Source organism: Perca flavescens, chromosome 11, assembly GCF_004354835.1.
Source record: "Perca flavescens isolate YP-PL-M2 chromosome 11, PFLA_1.0, whole genome shotgun sequence".
Lineage (NCBI taxonomy): Eukaryota > Metazoa > Chordata > Actinopteri > Perciformes > Percidae > Perca > Perca flavescens.
The window spans coordinates 11263549-11285789 of NC_041341.1; the positions used below are offsets into that span (position 1 = coordinate 11263549).

The 22241-nt window shown below is 40.1% G+C and overlaps 1 protein-coding gene across 3 annotated transcripts in view; it reads right to left on the reverse strand.

Annotated features, from left to right (window-relative positions):
- tbx15 (T-box transcription factor 15) overlaps nt 1-22241 on the reverse strand; it is a 42969-nt gene that overhangs the window by 6930 nt on the left and 13798 nt on the right. For 2 of the 3 annotated variants that reach the window (XM_028592146.1, XM_028592144.1), the window contains exons 4-7: nt 13986-14157; nt 5487-5654; nt 4821-4885; nt 4063-4098 (exon numbers count right to left, since the gene is read on the reverse strand). In XM_028592146.1, coding sequence (XP_028447947.1) covers nt 4063-4098; nt 4821-4885; nt 5487-5654; nt 13986-14157 — 441 coding nt within the window. The remainder of the gene's footprint in view (nt 1-4062; nt 4099-4820; nt 4886-5486; nt 5655-13985; nt 14158-22241) is intronic. The other variant, XM_028592145.1, reaches the window with a different exon arrangement.

Sequence of the window (22241 nt, forward strand, 5' to 3'; positions counted from 1 at the left end):
CTCTGCTATGGGCCGTAAAGCCAGGTCACCAGACACAACTGACGACACCACCATAACTTATAGCTGGGCTAAGTTCTTTATTACGATGCTATTAAGAAAGTCAGAAAAAGTAAAACAAGTTGCTGCTTCATTTGAGGATTAGCAGTGCAGGTTTGCCCTTTATATTAATTTTGAATTTCCCCTCAGTGTGGATTTAGTTGGTAATGTTCCACAGAAAAAAAAACAGGTTGTGTTCACACTGCAGTCATTCTACTGCTATAATCCAAAAACAAGTATGTCAGCTTTTTTGATGACTGTTAATGTTGCTCATATCCGATGCTAATATAAGCCGGGTAATATTTAAGAGACGGGCCTGGCAGAGCAACAAAAACAAAAGATGTCACACCTGTTTTAATGTTTGCAGCTTCTTGTTTCCAACACTTTTAGTTGCAGCTGCCTTCAATTTTAGCATTTTGGCTGAATTGACTTCCAATCCAAGAACGTCATACTATTTTATTAAAGGACGACACATTTTAAATAAATAAAATATTTATATATATAATATTTATTTAAAAAAAAAAAATAGTTGTCAAGAAACATTTACGATGTTTCAAGGGAATTGAATATGCAAATATTTATATTTTTTTAATTAGTTAAAGACAGTCTTTACTGCCTAATCTATATCAAGGTAAACTGGATCATCTTACAGTTTAGATTTCAAATAGATTTAAAACTGGTTGGCCACAATATATTTGCTTATTGGAATCTCAATCTGTTACTCTGAACTCAGTTTTTCTTCAGTGATATGTATCCTCTTTGTTTCTTTTTGATTGTAGTTCCTATTTTTGACCTTTTGAACCAAGACAAAGAATTTCCAAACATGCCAGATATGTTGGCACCAGGCATTTGTGTATAAAAGGATTTGATCTGGACCTTCGATGCAGCCAAAAAGTCTTGGCTTTAAATATTTCAATGAATATGCAGATCCAGAATGAATGTGATGCTGTCAGACAGGATGAAAAAAAATGTTTCACCTAACTTTTTACTTGCCTAAAAGAAAATGAATGAAAACAGTATTCAATACCCCGAACGTGTAGTTACGAAATAAAGTTATGGGAGCGTTCAAATTAATTAAGCTCCAAATGCAGATCAGAAATGGAGCTCAGTCAGTGAGAGTTCTCTTTCCTACACTATTCATTTTTCCTTGGCTCTTGTCTGCTCACATTTCTTTTTGTTTCACACAACTATGCTAGGGAATGAGTCCTTACCCCAAGTGAAGGAGTTCAAGTACCTTGGGGTTTTGTTCGCGAGTGAGGGGACAATGGAGCGGGAGATTGGTCGGAGAATCGGCGCAGCGGGTGCGGTATTGCATTCAATCTATCGCACCGTTGTGACGAAAAGAGAGCTGAGCCAGAAGGCAAAGCTCTCGATCTACCGGTCAGTTTTCGTTCCTACCCTCACCTATGGTCATGAAGGCTGGGTCATGACCGAAAGAACGAGATCCAGGGTACAAGCGGCCGAAATGGGTTTCCTCAGGAGGGTGGCTGGCGTCTCCCTTAGAGATAGGGTGAGAAGCTCAGTCATCCGTGAGGAGCTCGGAGTAGAGCCGCTGCTCCTTTGCGTCGAAAGGAGCCAGTTGAGGTGGTTCGGGCATCTGGTAAGGATGCCCCCTGGGCGCCTCCCTAGGGAGGTGTTCCAGGCACGTCCAGCTGGGAGGAGGCCTCGGGGAAGACCCAGGACTAGGTGGAGGGATTATATCTCCAACCTGGCCTGGGAACGCCTCGGGATCCCCCAGTCGGAGCTGGTTAATGTTGCTCGGGAAAGGGAAGTTTGGGGTCCCCTGCTGGAGCTGCTCCCCCCGCGACCCGACACCGGATAAGCGGACGAAGATGGATGGATGGATGGATGGACAACTATGCTATCAGTTCATAATTGGTTGACTTGGTTGATATTTGCGGGTGTACACATGACATAAAAAAGACTACTTGGATCCTAAGGGACATGGCAGCCACATCTTGCAACGACATGAGAAAAAAAACTAAGCACGAGAGTTGCAGAAAAGTGACAATAAAACACCCTGGGGAGGATTTATGGTTCATAATGTAAACTAAGCTAACTAAGCTGTAAATGACATGTTTTTCTATATGGCTTGCTCAATTTCGAACCATGTGCAAGCAAAAGTGAGCATTCCTAAAAGACCACCCCTCTTTTAAACTGAAGAGTCTCACTTTTTCACAGGTTCACTCAGATTGAAGTACTGTGTGTGCCAGTTAGAGGCCACAGGATCAATTTGTTACAGAAGGAAGTGAAGTGACTCGTCCCCTTCCTCAATAAAATGAAAAAGCGATGTCGGTGTGACTGCACACAAATCAGGTTAGCGTTTATTGAGCCCACGGGCTGCACCTGACGCTGATGCCAACATCCAACCCCCACGCCCACTGAGACTCCATCTAAATCAATAATGATGTTAGTCAGAGGGCTTATGTTTTTGCTTGCTTTTATTTATAATAAATTTGAATTCTTTAAATGTCTCTTTTGATGTTTTTTCTGCTTTCTTTTTAATGCTCATACTTTTCATACCAGTTTTTTTCAGTTGTTTTCACCTACTGTGAAGTATATATATACACATATATATATATATATATATATATATATATATATATATATATATATACATATATATATTTTTTTTTCTTCTTTCTTTTTTTTTATGAAATGTGCCAGACATATAAAATTTTATTATTTATGCTCAAATATAAGGCTCATCCCAAAATTTCAAGAAAGCTAAAATTAGATCTGTGCCACATGAAAGGGGGAAAAAAGTAAACCATTAGCTGTAGTGTGAAAACAGTGTGCTCATTTGAAAATATATGTTGTGAGTGACGTACAGTATGTGAACAATTAAACTCCTAAATCACCATAACTAGCAAAAAGCAGCAGTATGACGGTCAAAGGTCAGAGCTGCTGCTCACTAACATATTCATGAATGGTCGAAGATGAAAAAATAAGCAGCTTTAGACACGAAGAGTGACAGAGAAAGGCTTTTTAAGGTGACAGAAGCTCTCACTCTTAATTCTGAATCTGAAGAAAAACAAATCCCAAAAGGGATTTGAAGAGAGGGAATCACAAGCAGTATGTGAGGATGAATTCATTTTCTCTCTCTCCAGAACAATGTCTCATTCCCCCGTTATCTTGTCATCTGTAGTTTTTCTGGTTTAAAATTCTAATGCCAGTTCATAACTCAAGCAGTCTATTGTTTGAAAACCAAAAAAAGATGTCTCAAATATCTATGTGCCAATAATGCAGACCAGATGGAGGGGGCTGCTTTCATGTGCGGAGGGGTCTGGTGGTTCAGTACACCCGCCCTTCTCCTTTCTCCTCTCCTCCACAAATGTTATATATGATAATTCAAAGACTGAGAGAAAGAGAGAAATAGAGAATGAGAGACGAATTAAGAGAGAGAAGAGAGAGACGGAGAGAGGGAGGAAAGGCGGAAGGAGAGGAAGAGAGTGAGGTGGAAACTTGGGTATGGAAGAGACAGCGAGGGCTTGTCTTAATCGACACAATCAAACATATTTAATAATATGATAAGCTTGCTCAAAAAGCTGTGATGCTCAGAAACATTATTTATGATTGCCACAGTGTTATCAGCCAATAGGAGTGCTCTCTTTGGGTGACATCAGCACACCGGTAGTGACAACACAGCTGATGCAACAGCTGACAGAGCAATGAAAGTCTGATGAGTCAGGTGTGTGTATGTGCATGTGCGTGTACGTGTGTGTGTGTGTGCGTGCGTGCGTGCCTGCGTGCGTGTTGCTTCCTGTCTTTGTGATGATTGAGTGACAGGAAGAGGAGGGCTAAGATATAAGATGTATCTTACAGAATTCTGGGTAATTTAATTAAGACGTCTAGACGTCTAGGGCTAAATTTAGTTGAAAATGCATGTTTTAGACAGTTACATAACTATTGTTTCAACAGGATTTTAATGGGTACATTTCAGTCTGCAGCAGCTCCTAAATGTGTTGAAATCTTTATTTTTTATAGTTTTATGTAACTAGACGTTTAAAAAAAAAATGTTTTTACCTTGAAGGGAGGGATAATGGATCCATGAACAGCTCACTGTACATGTTGCAGACACATAAAATATAATGATTATATTCTTTGACCATGAATGGATGTGTGTGTCAACAGTACAAATTCAACAGAACCTTCTCATCATGTGAAAAAGTTGGCTAATAATTTACAGTTAAGATTAAAGGTGGATGTATATTTGTATGTTAGCAGTGTAGCTACATCATATGTCAGAGCTGACCGGCACATTGTCAAAAATGTAAATACAAATTGGAGACCACGTTGAGATAATAACTGTGATTGGTCAGTGTGGGCTGCTTGTATTTGTCTCTGATGCTACTAAAGATGACAATGTACAATACATCTGTCTAGTGATGTGGAGGTAAAATAACAATCAAAGGGTGAAATGTGACACTGATCTGACAAATTCATTCATACTTCCGGTTTCTACATGTTCATGCATCAACAGTGTCATTTGCATTTTGAGCCTTCATGCACATTTTATGAGATGAACAAGACAAAGATAGAAATAAAGAGAGAAGTAAGGTGTACCAAGGACAGATCTGAAGGGTTCCTCTCTTGGCAACAGACAAAACAGCTGTTTTTATATGGAGCAGCATATGGTACTAAGTGCTATCTTCAGACCATTATTTCCATATTAAAGTCACACATATAACATATTATAGACTTTTTGTGGGATAATTTGAAACACACTAACAGGCTATATTGTGCGGCTGCTCAGTTGGTGAACGGATGCTGTGAAAGCGTACCTGTTTCTCCCAGAGTCCCGGAAGCCTTTGGCAAACGGGTTACGGTCGATCTTTAGTCTGGTGATCTGCAGACAACACGAACACGGAGAGGAGATGTTTGTGATTATTGCAGCTTAAAATGAACTTGTGCGACACCTTTTCCATAAAACTCAAATATGGCAACATTTCTGTGCAATTTCGCAATAAACTGTGGTAATATTAAAAACTACCGGTCATTCTTTATTTTGGATAACGTTTTTTCTCTAATCAAGAAGGAGGTTCATAACATGCCATGTAGTTTTGCCAATTAGCGGCATTTAAAAAAAAAAAAAAAAAAAAAAAAAGATAGCAGAAATGGTAGCATTTTGTTGAATTTGAGAAAAGCTCCACCTGAGGGAACACGTTCTAGGGAGACAATGCCCTCCTCAATGCAGTTTAAAAGTTGATGTAATGTAGGATAATTTGTTTAGACTGAGGCTCTATGTTTATTTGACTTTGGCTTTTAAAAAGTACTTCTGAATTTGATCATATTTACACAGAAAGTTGTGGTGAAACATCCTCCTAATCAACCATTTTTGCAGGCAAAGTTGCAGGGTTTTAAAAAAAGAAAGCAAGATGAAGCAAATTTTTATTCAATTTCTGAGATTGCAAAAAAAATAAAATAAAATAAAAGCGAGAGCTGCTTACCTGTTGGTTCTGGTAGGCCGTGACGGTGGTGAAGACGGTCTCAGGGAAGCTGAAGGTCTTGACTCCCTCCCCGCTGGGCACTGGCTTGTTTTGAGACAGTTCGCTGCTGAAGTCCTTCCTGATGACATGAACACGAGGCTGATACTTGTGCATGGAGTGGAGGATGATCTGAAAATGTGAAAGGATGGAAGGTGAAGCACAGCTAACGTTGTTATACAAATATCTCTAGCACAAATGGTGACGGACATCGTCCAAACTGAGAACATTTTGCCGGTCATTCCCATCTTTAATCCTTTTCAAGACGTAGCCTCAAAACATCGCATTCTCAATTTCTATAAATCTGTCTTTGCTTGTAACACGTACAAAATATCCAGAGACAAGCGTCTCCAACTGTTGTTGAATCAGGTTTCAGGATTCGGCGTGTAGTTGTGAGGGATTAGGTTGTTAGGAAGTGAATTTGGTGAATGAAGGGCCTCATAGTGGTAGTGGTATATCACAAATCAGTATGTGCATGTGTGACGTGTGCCTCTAAACTTTCTAAAACCCAAAACTGTAAGTCTCACCCTTCAATGTTCCTCTCTGCAAACACATAATACATGCAAGTCCTTTGTAACATCGATTAGCAAGACTGCTATCCTCTATCAAGGCTACGTGACATTAAGAGGAAACTGAGTTCACGCCGCGATGACGCTCGCTGGAGGGCCGAGGATTATTTCACAGCGGAGCGGAGGCGTCAGACGGCATCGGCCCTAGCCTCGCCTTGGGGCCTCGGTCTGCTCTTGATTAATCTCAGAGTGAGAAAATCTACCCAGAGCCAAACACCCTCGACCCCCCCACAACTCTGCTACAACAGAGGGGGTCATTTCAAACCAGGGCTGTGTGTGTGTGTGTGTGTGGAGGGGGGGTATCAGAAACACTACATTTAATGTTCCAGACCTCAAATCACTGTCAAATCCCTCACCATAGACAAAGTATGACTAGGCTGCTGCATAGATGCATGCTAATAATCTACAATCCTCATTTTTCAAAATGTTGTCTCCATCTGCTGAGAGATCACCTGTCGATCAAACCGCGGGGGCGGTGCTGTGGTGTCTTTTTCTTCGGGTGCTCAGTAGAACGCGCTCAAAGTTGTGTTTTTCAATAGAAATGAATGTCTTCAGGCTGCAGTTTTACAAGAAAGAGAAGAAATACTTTCAAATGTTGTGGGTTGTTTTCCTGCAGCTGTTCTTTCAATTGGTAAAACTGTATTTTTTTTAAATTAAATTACAGAATGAAAGTAGCCCATCAGAAGTCAAAGTGTTTGATTTATTTTGTCTCTTCATGTCCTTTCCACCATGATAATTTTATTGTGCAAATAAGGGAAGCGTTGTGTTTAAAGGATCCAGATTTGCATTGTTGTAGCCGTAAGTGATCAAGCAAAATCCAGTTCTGTTTTTATTTTATTTATTTGAATCTTTTGCTGCTACAAGAGGGAACGTACACCTCACTTCCTGTGTGCCAGATGACTTTTGCCACAAAAGAGCTACGAGACAAAAGGCGATAACAATGCAAATAGAAAAGCTTTCATGAAGTGGATAATCACAGTCATGTTTTAGCAATAGAGATTTCAAAATAGACACACACACACACACACACACACTCATAAACACACAGCTGCTTTTCGGCCCAGAGGAGTCATGCTTCTCGACCTCAGTCTGCCTGAGGTAATGTAAAGTCAAAGCGGAACTCAGAACAAACGACTCAGAGCGCAGCCAGAGGACATCAGCAGACAGTTGTTCACGCTCAAATACAATTAAATAAGTGATGTTTTCATTTTCATGGTAGGTAATGACGTCCTTTAAACGGCCTTTGAAAATCCTCTGGACATTCACACCCGAGAGACACCAACACATCCCGCGTGTAACAGATGTATCTCCATAGAGTCAAATCAAATCACATTTTGTTTATGAAGCACATTTTACACGACAGTGTGGCCAAAATTGATTTTCAAACAAAGTTAAAAACACTTTAGGGACCATGACAATTCAGCAATCAAAGCAACAATTATTTCATCAGTGAAATTGTGTTACAGCCAAGAACAAGGAGGACTCTCACTTCAGCTCACCAGGGGAGACAGCGCTGACTGTATATGAGCAGGGCTACACCACGTCACGTATAATACTGCTGTCATGTGAAAAAAATGCATCTCTGAAAGGTCAGATTCAAGAAAAACAGACAAAATGTTCAAAGCAGACTTTGTAGAAAATCAATCTCACAAAACAGCATTGAGACATTACAATGCAACGGATCGTTAACAACAAAGCAACTATGTTTTGGCCAGTCCAGCCTGCTTCAGCGTTTTATTAGGTTTTCCCATAGACCAGCGGGGACAGACAGGAAATAGACGACAGACGAGAGTGACAGCTTGAGGCGGATCTGGACCCACGAGGAAGAAGCCCGAGGCTAACGAGTCCAGCCAGCCACCGAGGCGTCCCAAAGACTTTTAAAGTGCTGTTGGTTTTCCAGTACTGTTTGATGCCCTCTGTGTATGAATGACATCAAACTGTTTGAATGTTTTTCAGTTGATGTATGAAAGAGAACACAAAGTCACAAATGTTGCCTAAAGCAACTGCTTTTTGACTTTTCCCTTTAAATTCAGTGCCGCATTGGTAAAATACTCCATTACAATAAATATCTTGAACTTTATGTACATATTATTCAAGTGCAGAACTATTACCACAATGGTATATTTAACTTTTTTATATACGTGCTGACTGCTATTATCTGGCTAATCAATATGTGTTTTCCATTCAGCTGTATTGTGTTTTTATCCGTGATGATGTTAACTACTCCCGTGTGGAGATAAAGTGCTTTTTTAATCATGAAATACAATTCCACCGATTTTCAACAATGTATCATATCTTTTAAACTGATCATTTGATTTGTATGTCAAATTTGAATCAGCAAATGAACTACTTTAATTTCTTCTGGATTGTTGTGGAGTAGAAGTATAAAGTAAATGGAAATAATTACAGTTTTTTTCGATTGGTAAACGACAGTGGGCAAAACTGGAGTCACATGTGCAAAACTCTAACTACAGTCTGCACAGCAGCAGTTCGTGTGGACCAAACTCTAGTTCGTTTTTCATTGCTTGAACACAGTTTTCAAAACTCTACACACTTATCCCATGACTTTAACCACAACGTGCACAACACTGTAGATTTACAGCACTTTGTTCAAATGCTAACACACTGCTGTCAAAACTGTTAACCACACATTCAAAACAGAATAGATTTCAGTCTGGTGCCTATCAAACACTGCTGATTGCAATTTTAGCTGAAAGCCTAAGCAGGTGTCTTGTTTTAGACTAGTTAGTGAACATATATGGTATTTATACAGAGAAAGCTCAGAAAGTCTTTTTTTGTATACAAACACCAAATAAGAATGAAACAATTCTACACTTTAACGTTTGAGAGAAACAGGTAAAAGAGCAAAGATACCAATATGTCCAGGTAAGATGTCTGAGGTTATGTACACAGCTATAAAAAAAGTGAAAAACACTATATCGTTACAATAGTAAAACTGTGTTCTTACTGTTTTTCAGAAAGTAATGGAGGTGAAAGCAATAGAAAAACCACATTCATTTTTATTTAGAGATGATGCAGACATCCAATGTGATGAAGAAAACTTGCCACATGATGCTGGAGCGAGGCAGGATTAGTCACACTATTCTTTGGTACTGTTATGTACCTTTTAGTTTTTTTTCCCCAGTAATTCCATAAATTACTAGAGACAAAATACTTTATTGAAGAAAACTGCTGATTTTCATTCCTTCTTTTTTTACCTTATGTAAAAATTGGTATGCTATACAATCTATATTTTTTCCTTAAATAAACTGTTGAGTAGTGTCAAGTCACTCAAATTGTTCAAACTGTAAAGATGAAAAAGTTTGTAATTTGTGTATTGGTGTTTGATGCTAGTGTTTTTACCCTCAGTGTGTTCTGAGTGACAGTGTGTGTTATCTCAGTGAGGCTTGTGCATAGTGTTTGGCTGCACTGAGCCTGTTTTGCAGGTGATGCGAACTGTTTAGCTCAGGTGACTGTTGGTAGTGCAGACTGTAGTTAGAGTTTTGCACATGTGACTCCAGTTGTGCCCACTCGTCGTTTAGCAATCGGAAAAAACTGTAAAGGCCCTAAACAACTTGTGGTCCTACATAAACATACAATTATCCGGCAAATTTAGAACCGTTTTATTGGTCCATGCACTTGAGAGATTTCTGTTTTGCGCGTGTTGCCATCATGCACCAATCAAGATTGTATAACACCCAAAGATGTTTTTCTGACTTTACATTTGAATGTTGCTTATTTAGTCATGACTATTTAATGTTCTTTTTGGGGCTTTATAGAGTGCAAGTACCACTTTCTCTGCTTTTTTGTTCAACAAAGGAGAGAGCAAAGACACAATAGTTTGCTTACTGACGACATATTTAAATGACAAAGGGTTTTATGTTGTACAATGCAGTCAACGGTTAAAGGAACACACTGAATTATTGGGACTTTAGCTTATTCACCGTATCCCCCAGAGTTAGATAAGTCCATACATAACCTTCTCATCTCCGTGCGAACTATATTCTCAGAAGGCGAAGCACTGCTACTTGGGAGGAGTGATTAGTGCAACACCTGAAAAGCACCGTTGTTACTCTCTGCTCCTTACCACGGGCTTCTCGTGTGCTGCAAATCACTCCGCCCAAGTAGCAGAATTAGCAGTGCTTCGCCTTTCTGAGAATATAGTTCCCAGTATGTATACGGTTAGAAGATGGCTGCGTCTCATGTGACCTTGTTATCTGTACACCCTGTGAGTATACAAATCACAACATGTAAATAGGAACATGTTGGTGTTATTTTATCACTTATTGGGAGCAGATGGAGCCGGTTACCTCCAGGATCTATGCTAAGCTAGGCTAGCGGTGGGTGCGTCAGACAGAGTTACGACACGCACGGAGATGAGAAGGGTATGTATGGACTTATGCAACTCTGGGGGATACAGTGAATAAGCTAAAGTCCCAACAAGTCGCCGTGTTCCTTTAAACCTGCAAACCTCATCACAAAATCACAAACTAGTGGAGGCTCCTTTCAGCCTGCATGAGCCGTCTCAGATATAATATATATAGTTTTTTCTCTTAGACTCTGCTTCTGTTGTGCATGGTGTCTGTTTCTGATGAGGCAGACATATCACAATACCACAGGTCAGGAGGATGAGTGAGAAGCGGTGAGGTTTCCCACACAGGCAGCCCCGAAGTTAATTTCCTTTGGCCTCTTAAACCCCTTCCAGGGAAACAAAAGCCGTTAAACGTAGCAGCAGGAAAGGAAAGACAACCTCCCCTCGCCCTGCATGTGAATCCTCGCCCACTAACAACCCATATGTTATTACATTTGTCACCACTGAGCTGATGGGATCATCTGCAGTGCTGTGACCCCTGCTACGCTGAACTGGACGCCACCATTTTGTCAATGCACTGGAAACATCACTACACCGCTTTTCTAATCATCTGGCATCTCTGCACTAACGGCGAGCTCTGAGAGGAAAATCGATTTGCACCAGTTCCTCATGCTCTTTTCAACAGTATCTGCAGAAATCAAAGCCTAGCTTATAGCTTGACATTCCTGACAGGTGGCATTGTGCCATCTTCCACTGTAGTCTCAACATTCAAAAAAGAGCTGAGACACTCTGACTGCGTTTGCTATTAAATCAATTTGCTTTAATTTCCACAAAAGACTGAATTAAACCAAAATTAGTGCTCTGAGTAACTTTACACATTTCCCGGAAAATTATACAAAGGGAGCTTTGAGTTATGAGGTTCAATTTCACTCAAAGCTGCCATTTTTCAGATTTGTATGGTCTTTAAATGATAGTTATTAGTTATTCTTTGTAACAGCCATTTGAGGTGAAATATTTAGTAACATTTAAGTGCAGCACAATGTGTTCTCATTATTGACAGAATTACATCACACCTTAAATTAAGTCTAATTGGAGTCGGTGATAAAAAATAATGAGACATTGAGCTAAAATGTGTTTTGCTGTTGTCTTTAAGCCACGTTAATCAATTTCTGGCCTCTAGGCAGCAGAAAAACATCAAAACAAGCAGACAGCCAGCATATCTTTGGGCTTTTAAGGTTTTTATTGCTAACGTGTGTGCAAACAGGACTTACACAGCCTTCCGACATTAGGTAACGCAACTTTAGTGTCCATTTGGAGTTGTGTTTCTTCCCCCTAAGTAATTCACGCTCAATATGCATTATCCTTTTTTGCTCTGATTTCCACCAACTCGTGTCAATAATAACTTGGTCTTTAGCTTAAGCCGCTTACACATGATAGGCGGCAAAACTGCTTTGCGCGGGCCGTTCCATTGCGATCCTATGGGGAGCGCGGTGGCGCCCAACTAGTCACTGCGCTACCCCTGGCATCGTGCCCATGGATGTATTAAGAGTGCCCTGCTCGGATTTACTGCTTTGCACAAATGACTGTTTACAGTACAGTTTTGTCATTTTTATAAAATTAATTTTAACATTTAGCTGAGTATTTCAGCTTTAATTGTAGGTTTAAACATAAGGAGCCAATCAAAGTTAATAATCAAAAGCTAATACAGTTTTCTTCCACTAATATTTCCCATGAAACCCATTTCTAACTATAGAGAAGTATAAAGTGCAAATAAGGGACTCACTCTAGCTTGCTGCCCACTTGCTGATTATACATAAGGATGGCAGTAAATCAAACAAATTGTGGTCTAACTTGTTGCATTACAGTTAAATATTTCACCTATAAAACCCACATTACACATTTAGAGCAGCCAAGAACCAATAAGAGACTTACTTTAGCTCACCACCTCTGTTACTGACTGGCTTCAGGCGAAGCAGTAAATCAGGCAGATTGTGGTCAGACTTTAACTTTAGCTCAGTAGTGTGGCTGCTGGAGCGTACTACAAATCAAATTCAATCATTAAGTGCCTTAACGAAACCGTTTCATTACAAAATGCTCTACAGAGCCATGGAGGAAATGAATATTATATAATAAAACAAGGGCACAGGTTCAAATCCCAGACCTCTAATGTCTCTCCACGCTAATCCTCAAACCTAATAATATTCAGTCAGGGTGGACCATCTTCAAAAAGAAAGTGTGGGAGGGCAGAATGTGGCAGAGCAGACTGTCATGTATTGCAGAAAATCAGTCTCATGGCTCCGTGACTCATGAAAGCATGAAGTCCGTGAAGTACCGTGTCAACTTTCCTTTCAAGCAAACGCATCAAAAACATTTCAATCCAAAAAACTGCCTCGCAGCTCCAACAGTGCATTCATTTCTGCGGCACCGTGGAGGGACATGAAGTATAAAGGACAAATATGGAGCTAATATATCGCAGCTTGAACATTTAAACCCAAAGCGTTTCAGCTGCAATAGCATCTTTTTTACAGCATTCAATGCATAGTCACTTATTTCTTTTAAAATACTGTCCAGATTTGCCTGAGGGTGCAAACATTTTTGGAAATGTGTTCAATTTAAGGGATTTGTGAGCTGCATAAAACCAGACAATCACCATTAAACATGAAATATTGAACTACATTAAAATCTTTGAAAAAAATCCCTTTGGATCATGTGGGAAATATCCAAATTGAGAGTGCATGAACAAGCAACGCATGCAGAGGAAGGTAAGCATAAAATATGATATGAATCCAAACGACCCAAACATTTTGTTTTATTTATTTTTTGCTATTTTTGTGTTAATATTTGGGTCCGCAATGTTAAAATAAGCCTTGCACAATAATTTACGATGCAACACAAAAGTGTAACTAAATACTATGGTTGAGTTACAAGTCAACTCCTTTACAAAGCAATGTGTAATCCATCACTTTTGTTCTCCTGTCATGGAAAGTCTCATATTTCTTATTAATTTGGAGGTCTTTTTAGGATGCTCTAAATGTCTAAATACGGTCTTGAGACAAATAAAGACTAGTCTCGTATTGACAGACCTTCCTCCACAGCGCTGCAAAGGAAGGTCTGGCAAGTCCACACAGCATTCTGGGATGGGAGAAAAACGTGCTCTGGTTAATTGGCATTTCTTTAAACCAAACACAATCGTCTTGGGCGGTGCGAAGCACCGAACGGAGCCCCTGGGCTGCTGCAAAATAGCCTCGGGAAGGAACTTGTTTGGGTGGAACGTGTGTAGGCTACGTTCAAAAGTTGTTTTAGTCCAACTCAGATTGGACAGATAGTCTAGCTAGCTGTCTGGATTTACCCTGCAGAGATCTGAGGAGCAGTTAACCATAGTCCTCAGAAATACACTGGAGTTTAAAATGCATAAACAAAGAAAGCGGAAGGTGACGGACATTCGGCTGAAATGAAATCCGACATCCGATTTATCAAGACAGAAAGATGCCGTAACAAAATGTTTCTTAACAAAATGTTTACAGCGTTTAGTAAAAACGTTCAGTGGCGAAGTGGGGCAGAGAAAGAGAAGAGGTCCCTTACGTGTCCCTGGTCGTCCAGCTCGTTGTTGGTAAGTTTGAGCTTGTCGAAACTGACCACCTGCCTCATCCAGGTGTCTCCTGAGGCCAGAGAGTCTGGGTGGATGTAGGCCCGCGGAGGCACCGGGGAGTCAGCGTTTCCTGCCACCATCCACTTGGAGCTGTGGTACACATACCTGGAAGACAAGACGGGGAAACAGGCTTCAGCACCAACACACCAGCTGCAACAAGAATCCAGCGACTGAAGAGAAATAACTCAATTTAATAATGATTCAGTAGATGTTCAGTATCTGTGACCTGCACGACGAAACCTTAAAGTGCTCATATTATGCTTTGGGGCTTTTTCCCTTTCCTTTGTTGTGTTATATATATATTTTTGTGCACATTAAGGTTTACAAAGTGAAAAAGTCCAAAGTCCACCCCAAAGGGACTTACCATCTCCAACAGAAAACACTGTTCACAAACTGTTCCAAACAGCTCTATTGTAGTCCAGCCTTTACTTCAGAGACAAACGTGCATCACTTTGTAACACACGTTATAATGCTCGCCTAGCTGCTAGCGTGGCACGCCCTCATACTCTGCAACTGACAAGCTAGCAGTGCTTACCCAGGTACTGCACATGTGCGACTCCCAACAAAGATGGTACAGAAGTGAGATGCCTCACTCTGTAGCTAAAACCGAGAGCTCAACACACAGGGTGAAAAGAGGAGCTGCAGCAATGTGCAGTACAACAAATATATGGTGTTTTTTGAAAATTAAACCACATAAACCTTTTCTGGTACAACCTCTAAATACAATTATGAACCTGAAAATTAGCAAAATATGAGCACTTTAAAACCTATTATATATATTAAAATGTAACCATGTATAATTAATTAATTGTGCTTTATGTTGTGGCATCCATGTTTCTCTTCAGATACAAGAAGTGAAGATCAAAAATCTGGTCACATATAACAAATGAAAGACCTCACAGGTTTCTTTACTTTTTCTTTTTGCATTGTAAACATTTTGTGGTTTTACAGTTTTACATCCAAAGTAATGTCAACTATATTAATAAAGGATAGATGCAAAATAAATGAATGATTTAGGAGAATTGGACAATTTCATGCTAATACAAAACAAATATAAATGTGTAAAATAAAACCTTTTTTCAGTTGTTTTTTTTAATGAGTATGTTTAAAAAATTTTAGTTAAAGGGGCTGTACGTCGATATTCACAACATCAATATAGCAGCAATCAAATACTTGCTATGTAAAGATATAGAGGAGTAATGTTGTCCTGCACAGAGGAAGAAGTCACACTCCCTCTCTGTGTGTTGTAATCCGAGCTTCTCTGTTCTTTGTTGTTGTAGCCGGTCCAGCCGGGTGCACATGTCGGCCGTGAAAATAACACCGGTATTTTACGAATTGTGGAACGGTCCGTGAGAGCCATGTGGAGGCAACCCCAGCCCGCTGTTTGTTTCAGTATTTCGAGTACAGCGCCTTTAATGTTAGGGTAAAAATGTTTTACCGTACACTGTGCTTTTGCTTAATTTCATCCTAGACGTTCAACTGTCTTTTACATTCCCAATATGTTGGGGAAGAAGTGTGCTCTCTTGAATTCTTTTTAAATGTTAATGCAAAGTGGAAAGGCACAATGCCATCCTACAACAACTTTATGCTGTATCACTCTGATTTCTTATGCCAGCCCTGTTCTTAGTCCACAGAGGGTTCGAACAATCTGGGGGACTAATATTCCCTCATCACTTCCCTGTTTTGAAAACTCATTTGAATCTCTGAGGTTGCTTCAGGGTTGAACACGGGTTACTATAAAGCAAGGCTTGACATTAACTTTTTGAGGCACTTGTCCTTCGGACAAGTACATTTACGTTTCACTTGTCCATGCACAAAAGTCACTTGTCCGGGTAAAGTCATTATTTTATAAAAAAAATTGTTTTGCTAATGCATGCATAAAATATAATAATGCAAACCGTTGAAAGCATCCAAACACTATCAGCATTAATAAAATTCAGTTGAAACAGTAGAAACAAACGTGTCCCAACAATAGATTTCCCATTCAACAAGAAAAAAGGATCTCCAGACTCCATAGTACAAAGTAATATGTTGCACGCCGGTGTGCAGAAGTTAATATATTGAGATTCTAAGTCAGTATTTTAAAGGTTTGTCATTACTTTCAGATTCCTAGTCAATATTCTAAGTTACTAAGTCAATATATTGAGATACTAAGTCGATACTTTGAGATGTTGAGTCAATTTATTGAGATTGTAAGTCAATATTTTAAATGTTCTCATTGGTTTGAGATTCTTAGTCAATATTCTGAGTTACTAAGTCAGTATATTGAGATACTAAGTCAATATTTTGGGATAAGTCAATATATTGAGATACTAAGTCAATATTTTGGGATAAGTCATTATATTGAGATACTAAGTCAGTATTTTGAGATAAGTCAATATATTGAGATACTAAGTCAATATATTGAGATTCTAAAGCAAGATTTTACATTTTCTCAATACTTTGAGATTCTTAGTTTCTATTCTGAGATACTAAGTCAATATTTTGACCAGACGTAGTGGTGACTTAAACTTGAACTTATACTATATCTAAAATAATTTTGTAGACATAACAATGGATTTTGCCACTAAATGTTGGTGTTAACTATTTTTTTTTAATACAATTTCACTAATTTCTACCCAGCAGAGGCTGATTTAGAGATCCTTTAAAAGCTGTAGCTACTTTACAGTTGATTATTACCTGATATTTAATCTGCATGTTATTTATTTATTTCAAAAAGGAGCACAAAAAAACGACATTATAGAACGGCAAAAACGACCACTGGATTGGAAAAGGGTATTTTACAACAACTTTTAATGCAGCACGAGTATGGCGAGGCCAATTTCAAGTAAACGCAACATCTGTGTTTTTCCGACAACAGCAGCTACAACGTCATATGTTCCTCTCCAGTGAAATACAGACAGACTTTTACACCGTTTAGCTGTCAGCATTTTAACCGTGTTTACTTTAGCTGCTAGTTAACGGTAGGCTAACGTTACCTGCTGCCAAGTGTAGTGTTTACTAGCGTGACATGCGGCGATGTTTAGCTTCCCTCGTCCGTTTTCGGAGCATCAGAGAGAAGCGCAGGCATTTCAGTGGCACCAAAATCTGCGTTGCAATTCGGTCCGGTAGATAACGGTCGTTAAGGCACCGGTGCCGTATTAGCACCGGGTCTCTTGTTTTCTGTCAACGATGTGGCGAGGAGGTAACGTTAAGGCGGAGTTAGCAAGCTAACGTTAGCTACCTAACACCAGCAGGTTCACCGTGCTTTCATGCTGCATTGCTTACAGAGAATGAGCTGAACAGCGGGCTGGGTCTAACGTTAGCGACCCGCTGACCGACTACCGCTGGGTCCGCTGCCCGGGATTGCGGGGGAAAAAATGTAACGTTTCAAATCGGTAACATAGACGTAATGAGTGGCACATAACGTGAACTTACATGGCATTTTATTTTGTTTGAGTTTTAACTTGTCCAGTGGGGCAAGTAAATTTCTCTTCCACTTGCCCTACAAAAAATCCACTTGTCCCGGACAAGCGGACAAGCCTTAATGTCGAGCCCTGCTATAAAGGCTGTTCCGCTGAAAAACAAACTCCAAACACTCAGCCACGTTGCCACACCAAGAACTCATCTGGTGTTTCTTCATTGTGCTTGAAATTTCTAAGAAGAGCAACATAAAATACTACACACACAGCTGCATAGTTTCAATTAAGCAAAACCATAATATTTGATGATGTTGTGTGAGTTTGGGGTGTCCCGCCCATTAAACAGCAGGGAAAGAGAAGAAAGGAAGGGAGAGAGAGCGAGAGAGAGAGAGAGAGAGAGAGAAATTGACTTTTACTGTTAAGTCCACAAACCACCAGTCAACACTGAAAGCACTGTTTAAAAACTAGAACAAAGGAAAAGACAATAGGAAAAGGAAAAGAAAGGATGGAAGGAGGGAATAAAAATGCAAGAAAGGAGAAAACAAAGAAGAAAAGAAAGAAATGCATGGAGAGAAGAAGTCCAGCATGACAACGAAAGTCAGACTGAGTCATCAAGAGGGCTAAAGAAAGAGAAAATAAGCGAGATAAAGTCAATGGACAAATTCTTCAAAGAAAGGTAGGGTGGGAGAGAGAGAGAGAGAGAGAGATACACAGAACAGGAGAGTGAGGTTGAGATTAAGTGGAGGAGAGCGAGTGTGAAGCACAGCTGTTTGCCTTTAGTTCTGGCCCTGCGCTACGTTGAAAGGGTTTTATCTGCTGCGTCTCTGTCAATGTCATCACTCACTGCTGAAACATGGACAAAACTCTTATTTGGTCCTTTTGTCACTGCCTCAAAGGGCTGCACCACCCTGTCACACACACACACACACACACACACACACACACACAAAGTACATTCAAAGTACATTCAAACAAAACATGCATACCCAGCCTCTGTACCACAAAACACACAGCTCACACATACACAGGCTATTTAAAAAGCCTCTGGGGCGTTTCCAGGGATATTGTCAAAAGCACCGTCTGGCCGCCAAATTGGAGGTAAAGTTAGTTATGTGACTGATATGTCATATATATGTTTCTACCATACACTTATTAACAAATATACCTGATTCGACCATTTAGTTTAAATGAAAATGGTCCTTTAGAGGTGTTCAAGTCAGCCCGATCCCCAAAACCCATCAAATAATCAGGTCTAATGTTTACACTTTCTACTCATTTGTCTAGTCAATAATAATAATAACAATAATCCATTGGTTTTATAAAGCGCTTTTCAAAGTCCTCAAAGACGCTTTACACAGGATACAAATAAAAATGAGCAGTAAAGATAAGACAATAAGAGTAAGATTGCAAGACAGATAAAAACATGCAGCATTTTTTGAATGCTGGCAGTGTGGGGGTATTTTTGATGTGGTTAGGGAGTGGGTTCCACAGAAAGAGGGCGTCGACTAAAAAAAACCGCCCTGTCAGTTACACGGCGCTTGGTCCTGAAGATACAATATACAAAGTAGTCAACACAGGAAGCCAGTTTTCACCAGACTTCAGATGTCTTATTGTTTTGTTATTTGTGCAAATAAAGAATAAAACTAAACAACTCAACAGCCCTTATTGGAATATATATCTGCTGTCTCAACTAAGCCCCTCATTGGCATGGTTTATCTGCATGGTGTGGCCTTTACTGAGACATGTCTTGCTTTCTGTAGCTCTGTTTGCTCTTCTATTTGTCCAGTAAGACATGGAAGCTGCTGTTGGTCACGCTGAGATTATTTTAAAGCAACCAGGAAATGAGAAACACACACTTCCTGTGTGTGAGGAGAGAGCGACCACACAGCGAGTGTTAAGTTTTAGGAACAGGTTAGCTCAGCTAAGATATCTCAATATCAAAGTCTATCCTCAAGGGGGTTTCCAATCTGTGCAGCAAATGACACTCTCTGTACTTAGGATGAGTAAAAACTCCGGCCAAAAAGTCCTGTTACTAACGTGGTATATACAGTCATGTGAAAAAATTACAACACCCATGCTAAAGTTGACTAACAAAAGGAATAAAAAAATTCCAAGCACACACCTCCACATAGAGCTGACTTTTTTGGGGCATTTTAGGCCTTTATTTGTGACAGGGCAGCTTAGATATAAAAGGGGAGAGAGAGGGAGAATGACATGCAGCAAAGGGCCACAAGTCGGAATCGAGCCTGCGGCCACTGTGTCAAGGACCGAGCCTCTGCATTTGGGCGCGCGCTCTACCAGGTGAGCTAACCAGGCGCCCAGAGCTCTGACTTTTGACCTTAACACACACACACACACACACACACACACACACACACACACACACACACACACACACACACACACACACACACACACACACACACACACACACAAAAAGGGTGCAAGGCGTTTCTGTAATTTCCTGTTTGGAGTGCTGTTTAGGGTTTCGCTCAGCGTAGCAGGGAAAGTGTTAAAGAAGGAGGAAACTTTAGCCCCAAACAGGACTGGAAATCTGATTAGTCCCCCCGCTTTCATCTTTCATAAATCTGCCATCTGGTATCGGCACGATCAATAAAGACTGGACTTTATGTGACACTCTTACTGGACAGATGGGGGAAGGGGTGGGGGTGGGGGTCCCTTTCCCTTCTCAGCCAACACCAAACCACACAGCTGACAAAAGCAAACTGCAATGCACACTCTGAGTCTCTCTTTCTTTCGCCCACATACACACAATCACACCAACCGGGACAAACACACAGAAACACACACCAATAAGAAAGTAAAAACAGGTTGTCAATGTATGTGTGTGTGTGTGTGTGTGTGTGTGTGTGTGTGTGTGTGTGTGTGTGTGTGTGTGTGTGTGTGTGTGTGTGTGTGTGTGTGTGTGTGTTTGTGTGTGCGTTCTCAGCTCATCACACGTATACTGTAACATGGACAGGCATGCACATAAAAAAACACCCACACATACACAAACACAGGAACACACACACACAAACACACACACACTCGCCAAACCCAGGCTGTGTATTGGGTTACTGTACTGACAGAGTAAATATTGCTATTGAATTACCATCAGTTCTGAGTTTGTAAAAGAAGACTAACATCTTTATGTGAGCATGTGTGTGTGTGTGTGTGTGTGTGTGTGTGTGTGTGTGTGTTTTCTTGGATTCTTTAACTTACCAAATGTCTTCACACAAAGATAGATAAATTATGAGATTTTGCCAGTTCTCGCTTCTACATGAAACCAAATTCAGTCATTCAATATGATTAGTGTTTGTAGGATTATGGGTAAAATAAAATTAGGATAAAATTGGTTTAAGGTAGTGATTGTCCTCACAAGTATAGTAGTATTATTGGCCACGTATTTTATCCTTTTGAGAATATACTTTTTATTGTACTTGCGCACCTTTGTGTGTATTTGATCTTCTAGTTCTATATTTACAAAGACAAAGAAAAAAACGTTCTTATTTATCTGAGTTTATTGGACGAAGGTTGGAGTTAGGATGAGGTTTATGTCAGGGCAAATTTAACAATTTGGGTTACGTGCAAAATCTAATTAGGGTTTGGGGAACAAAACCTTGTGTTTTTGAGTGTTTTTTTTCCCTTTTTTATTGTGTTTTTAATTATGTGTGAGTACCCAGGTGTGTTTGTGTTCTTCTTTTTGTACAGTTATGAGGACCAAAATCCTCAAAAAAAAAACAACGAAAATTACAAATATTTCAAAGTGACAACATTTTGCCAGTTCTCATATCTACACAGGCTCAGTTTCATTGATTAGATTAAGGGTAGGATTAGGTTTAGGTCTAGGGTTTAGGTTACGGCAAAGATGATTTAGGTTTAAAAAAATTGGGTTTACAGTAACATCATATTTAGGCTAGGGTTATTAGGGTTAAGGTTATTTCTTTTTAAAACAGGGTTTGAGGAATGACTGTATTGTCCTCACACGTAGAGAAACACTTATGCCTGTGTGTTTTATCTCTTTGGAATGGGCTTCCTAGTGTGTATGCATCTTCTTCTATTTCGGAGGACTTATGAGGACCAAATGTCCTCACAAAGATAGACAAAGAAGAAAATATTTCAATTTGATGTAATTTTTCCAGTCCTCACCTCTACATGGGATCAGCAAAAGTATAGAAGTCCAACATTCACTGGACTAATGTTAGAAGTACATAACATAACACAAGGCCAGCGTGTGTGTGTGTGTGTGTGTGTGTGTGTGTGTGTGTGTGTGTGTGTGTGTGTGTGTGTGTGTGTGTGTGTGTGTGTGCTGAAAGAATGATGTATGTTTGAGGAGCCAGACAGCCCCCACGTTCAGCGGCTTGAGAGCTCGGAGCGAACCGAACGACTGTCCACATAAAAGCGCTGTAATATATGGAGATTTAATGAGCTTGGTACCAATGAGACGTTCCTAAAGAGGGGCAGGGAGCCCAAGTCAAGCAAATAGATTCCAATAAAGACCGTATTTCCAGACCCTCAAACTCCCTAGGCCTGTGAGACACACCAGTGACAGCTCCCAGCTCAGTTTGCAAAGCACTGTGGTAAATTCCCCCAGCCAGGAAGAAAATCCTATTTAATTTTACAAGATCTTCTGGCCTCTAAAAGTCCTCCATGATGTCTTGGTTCGCTGGTGGGAGAGCGGGAGAGGCGGCAGGGCAGAACGCCTGCTACGCTCTGGTGGAAAACTTTTCATTAATAAACAGCGACACATGAAATGTAGGCTCAAACCCAGATGCACACATTGCAGAA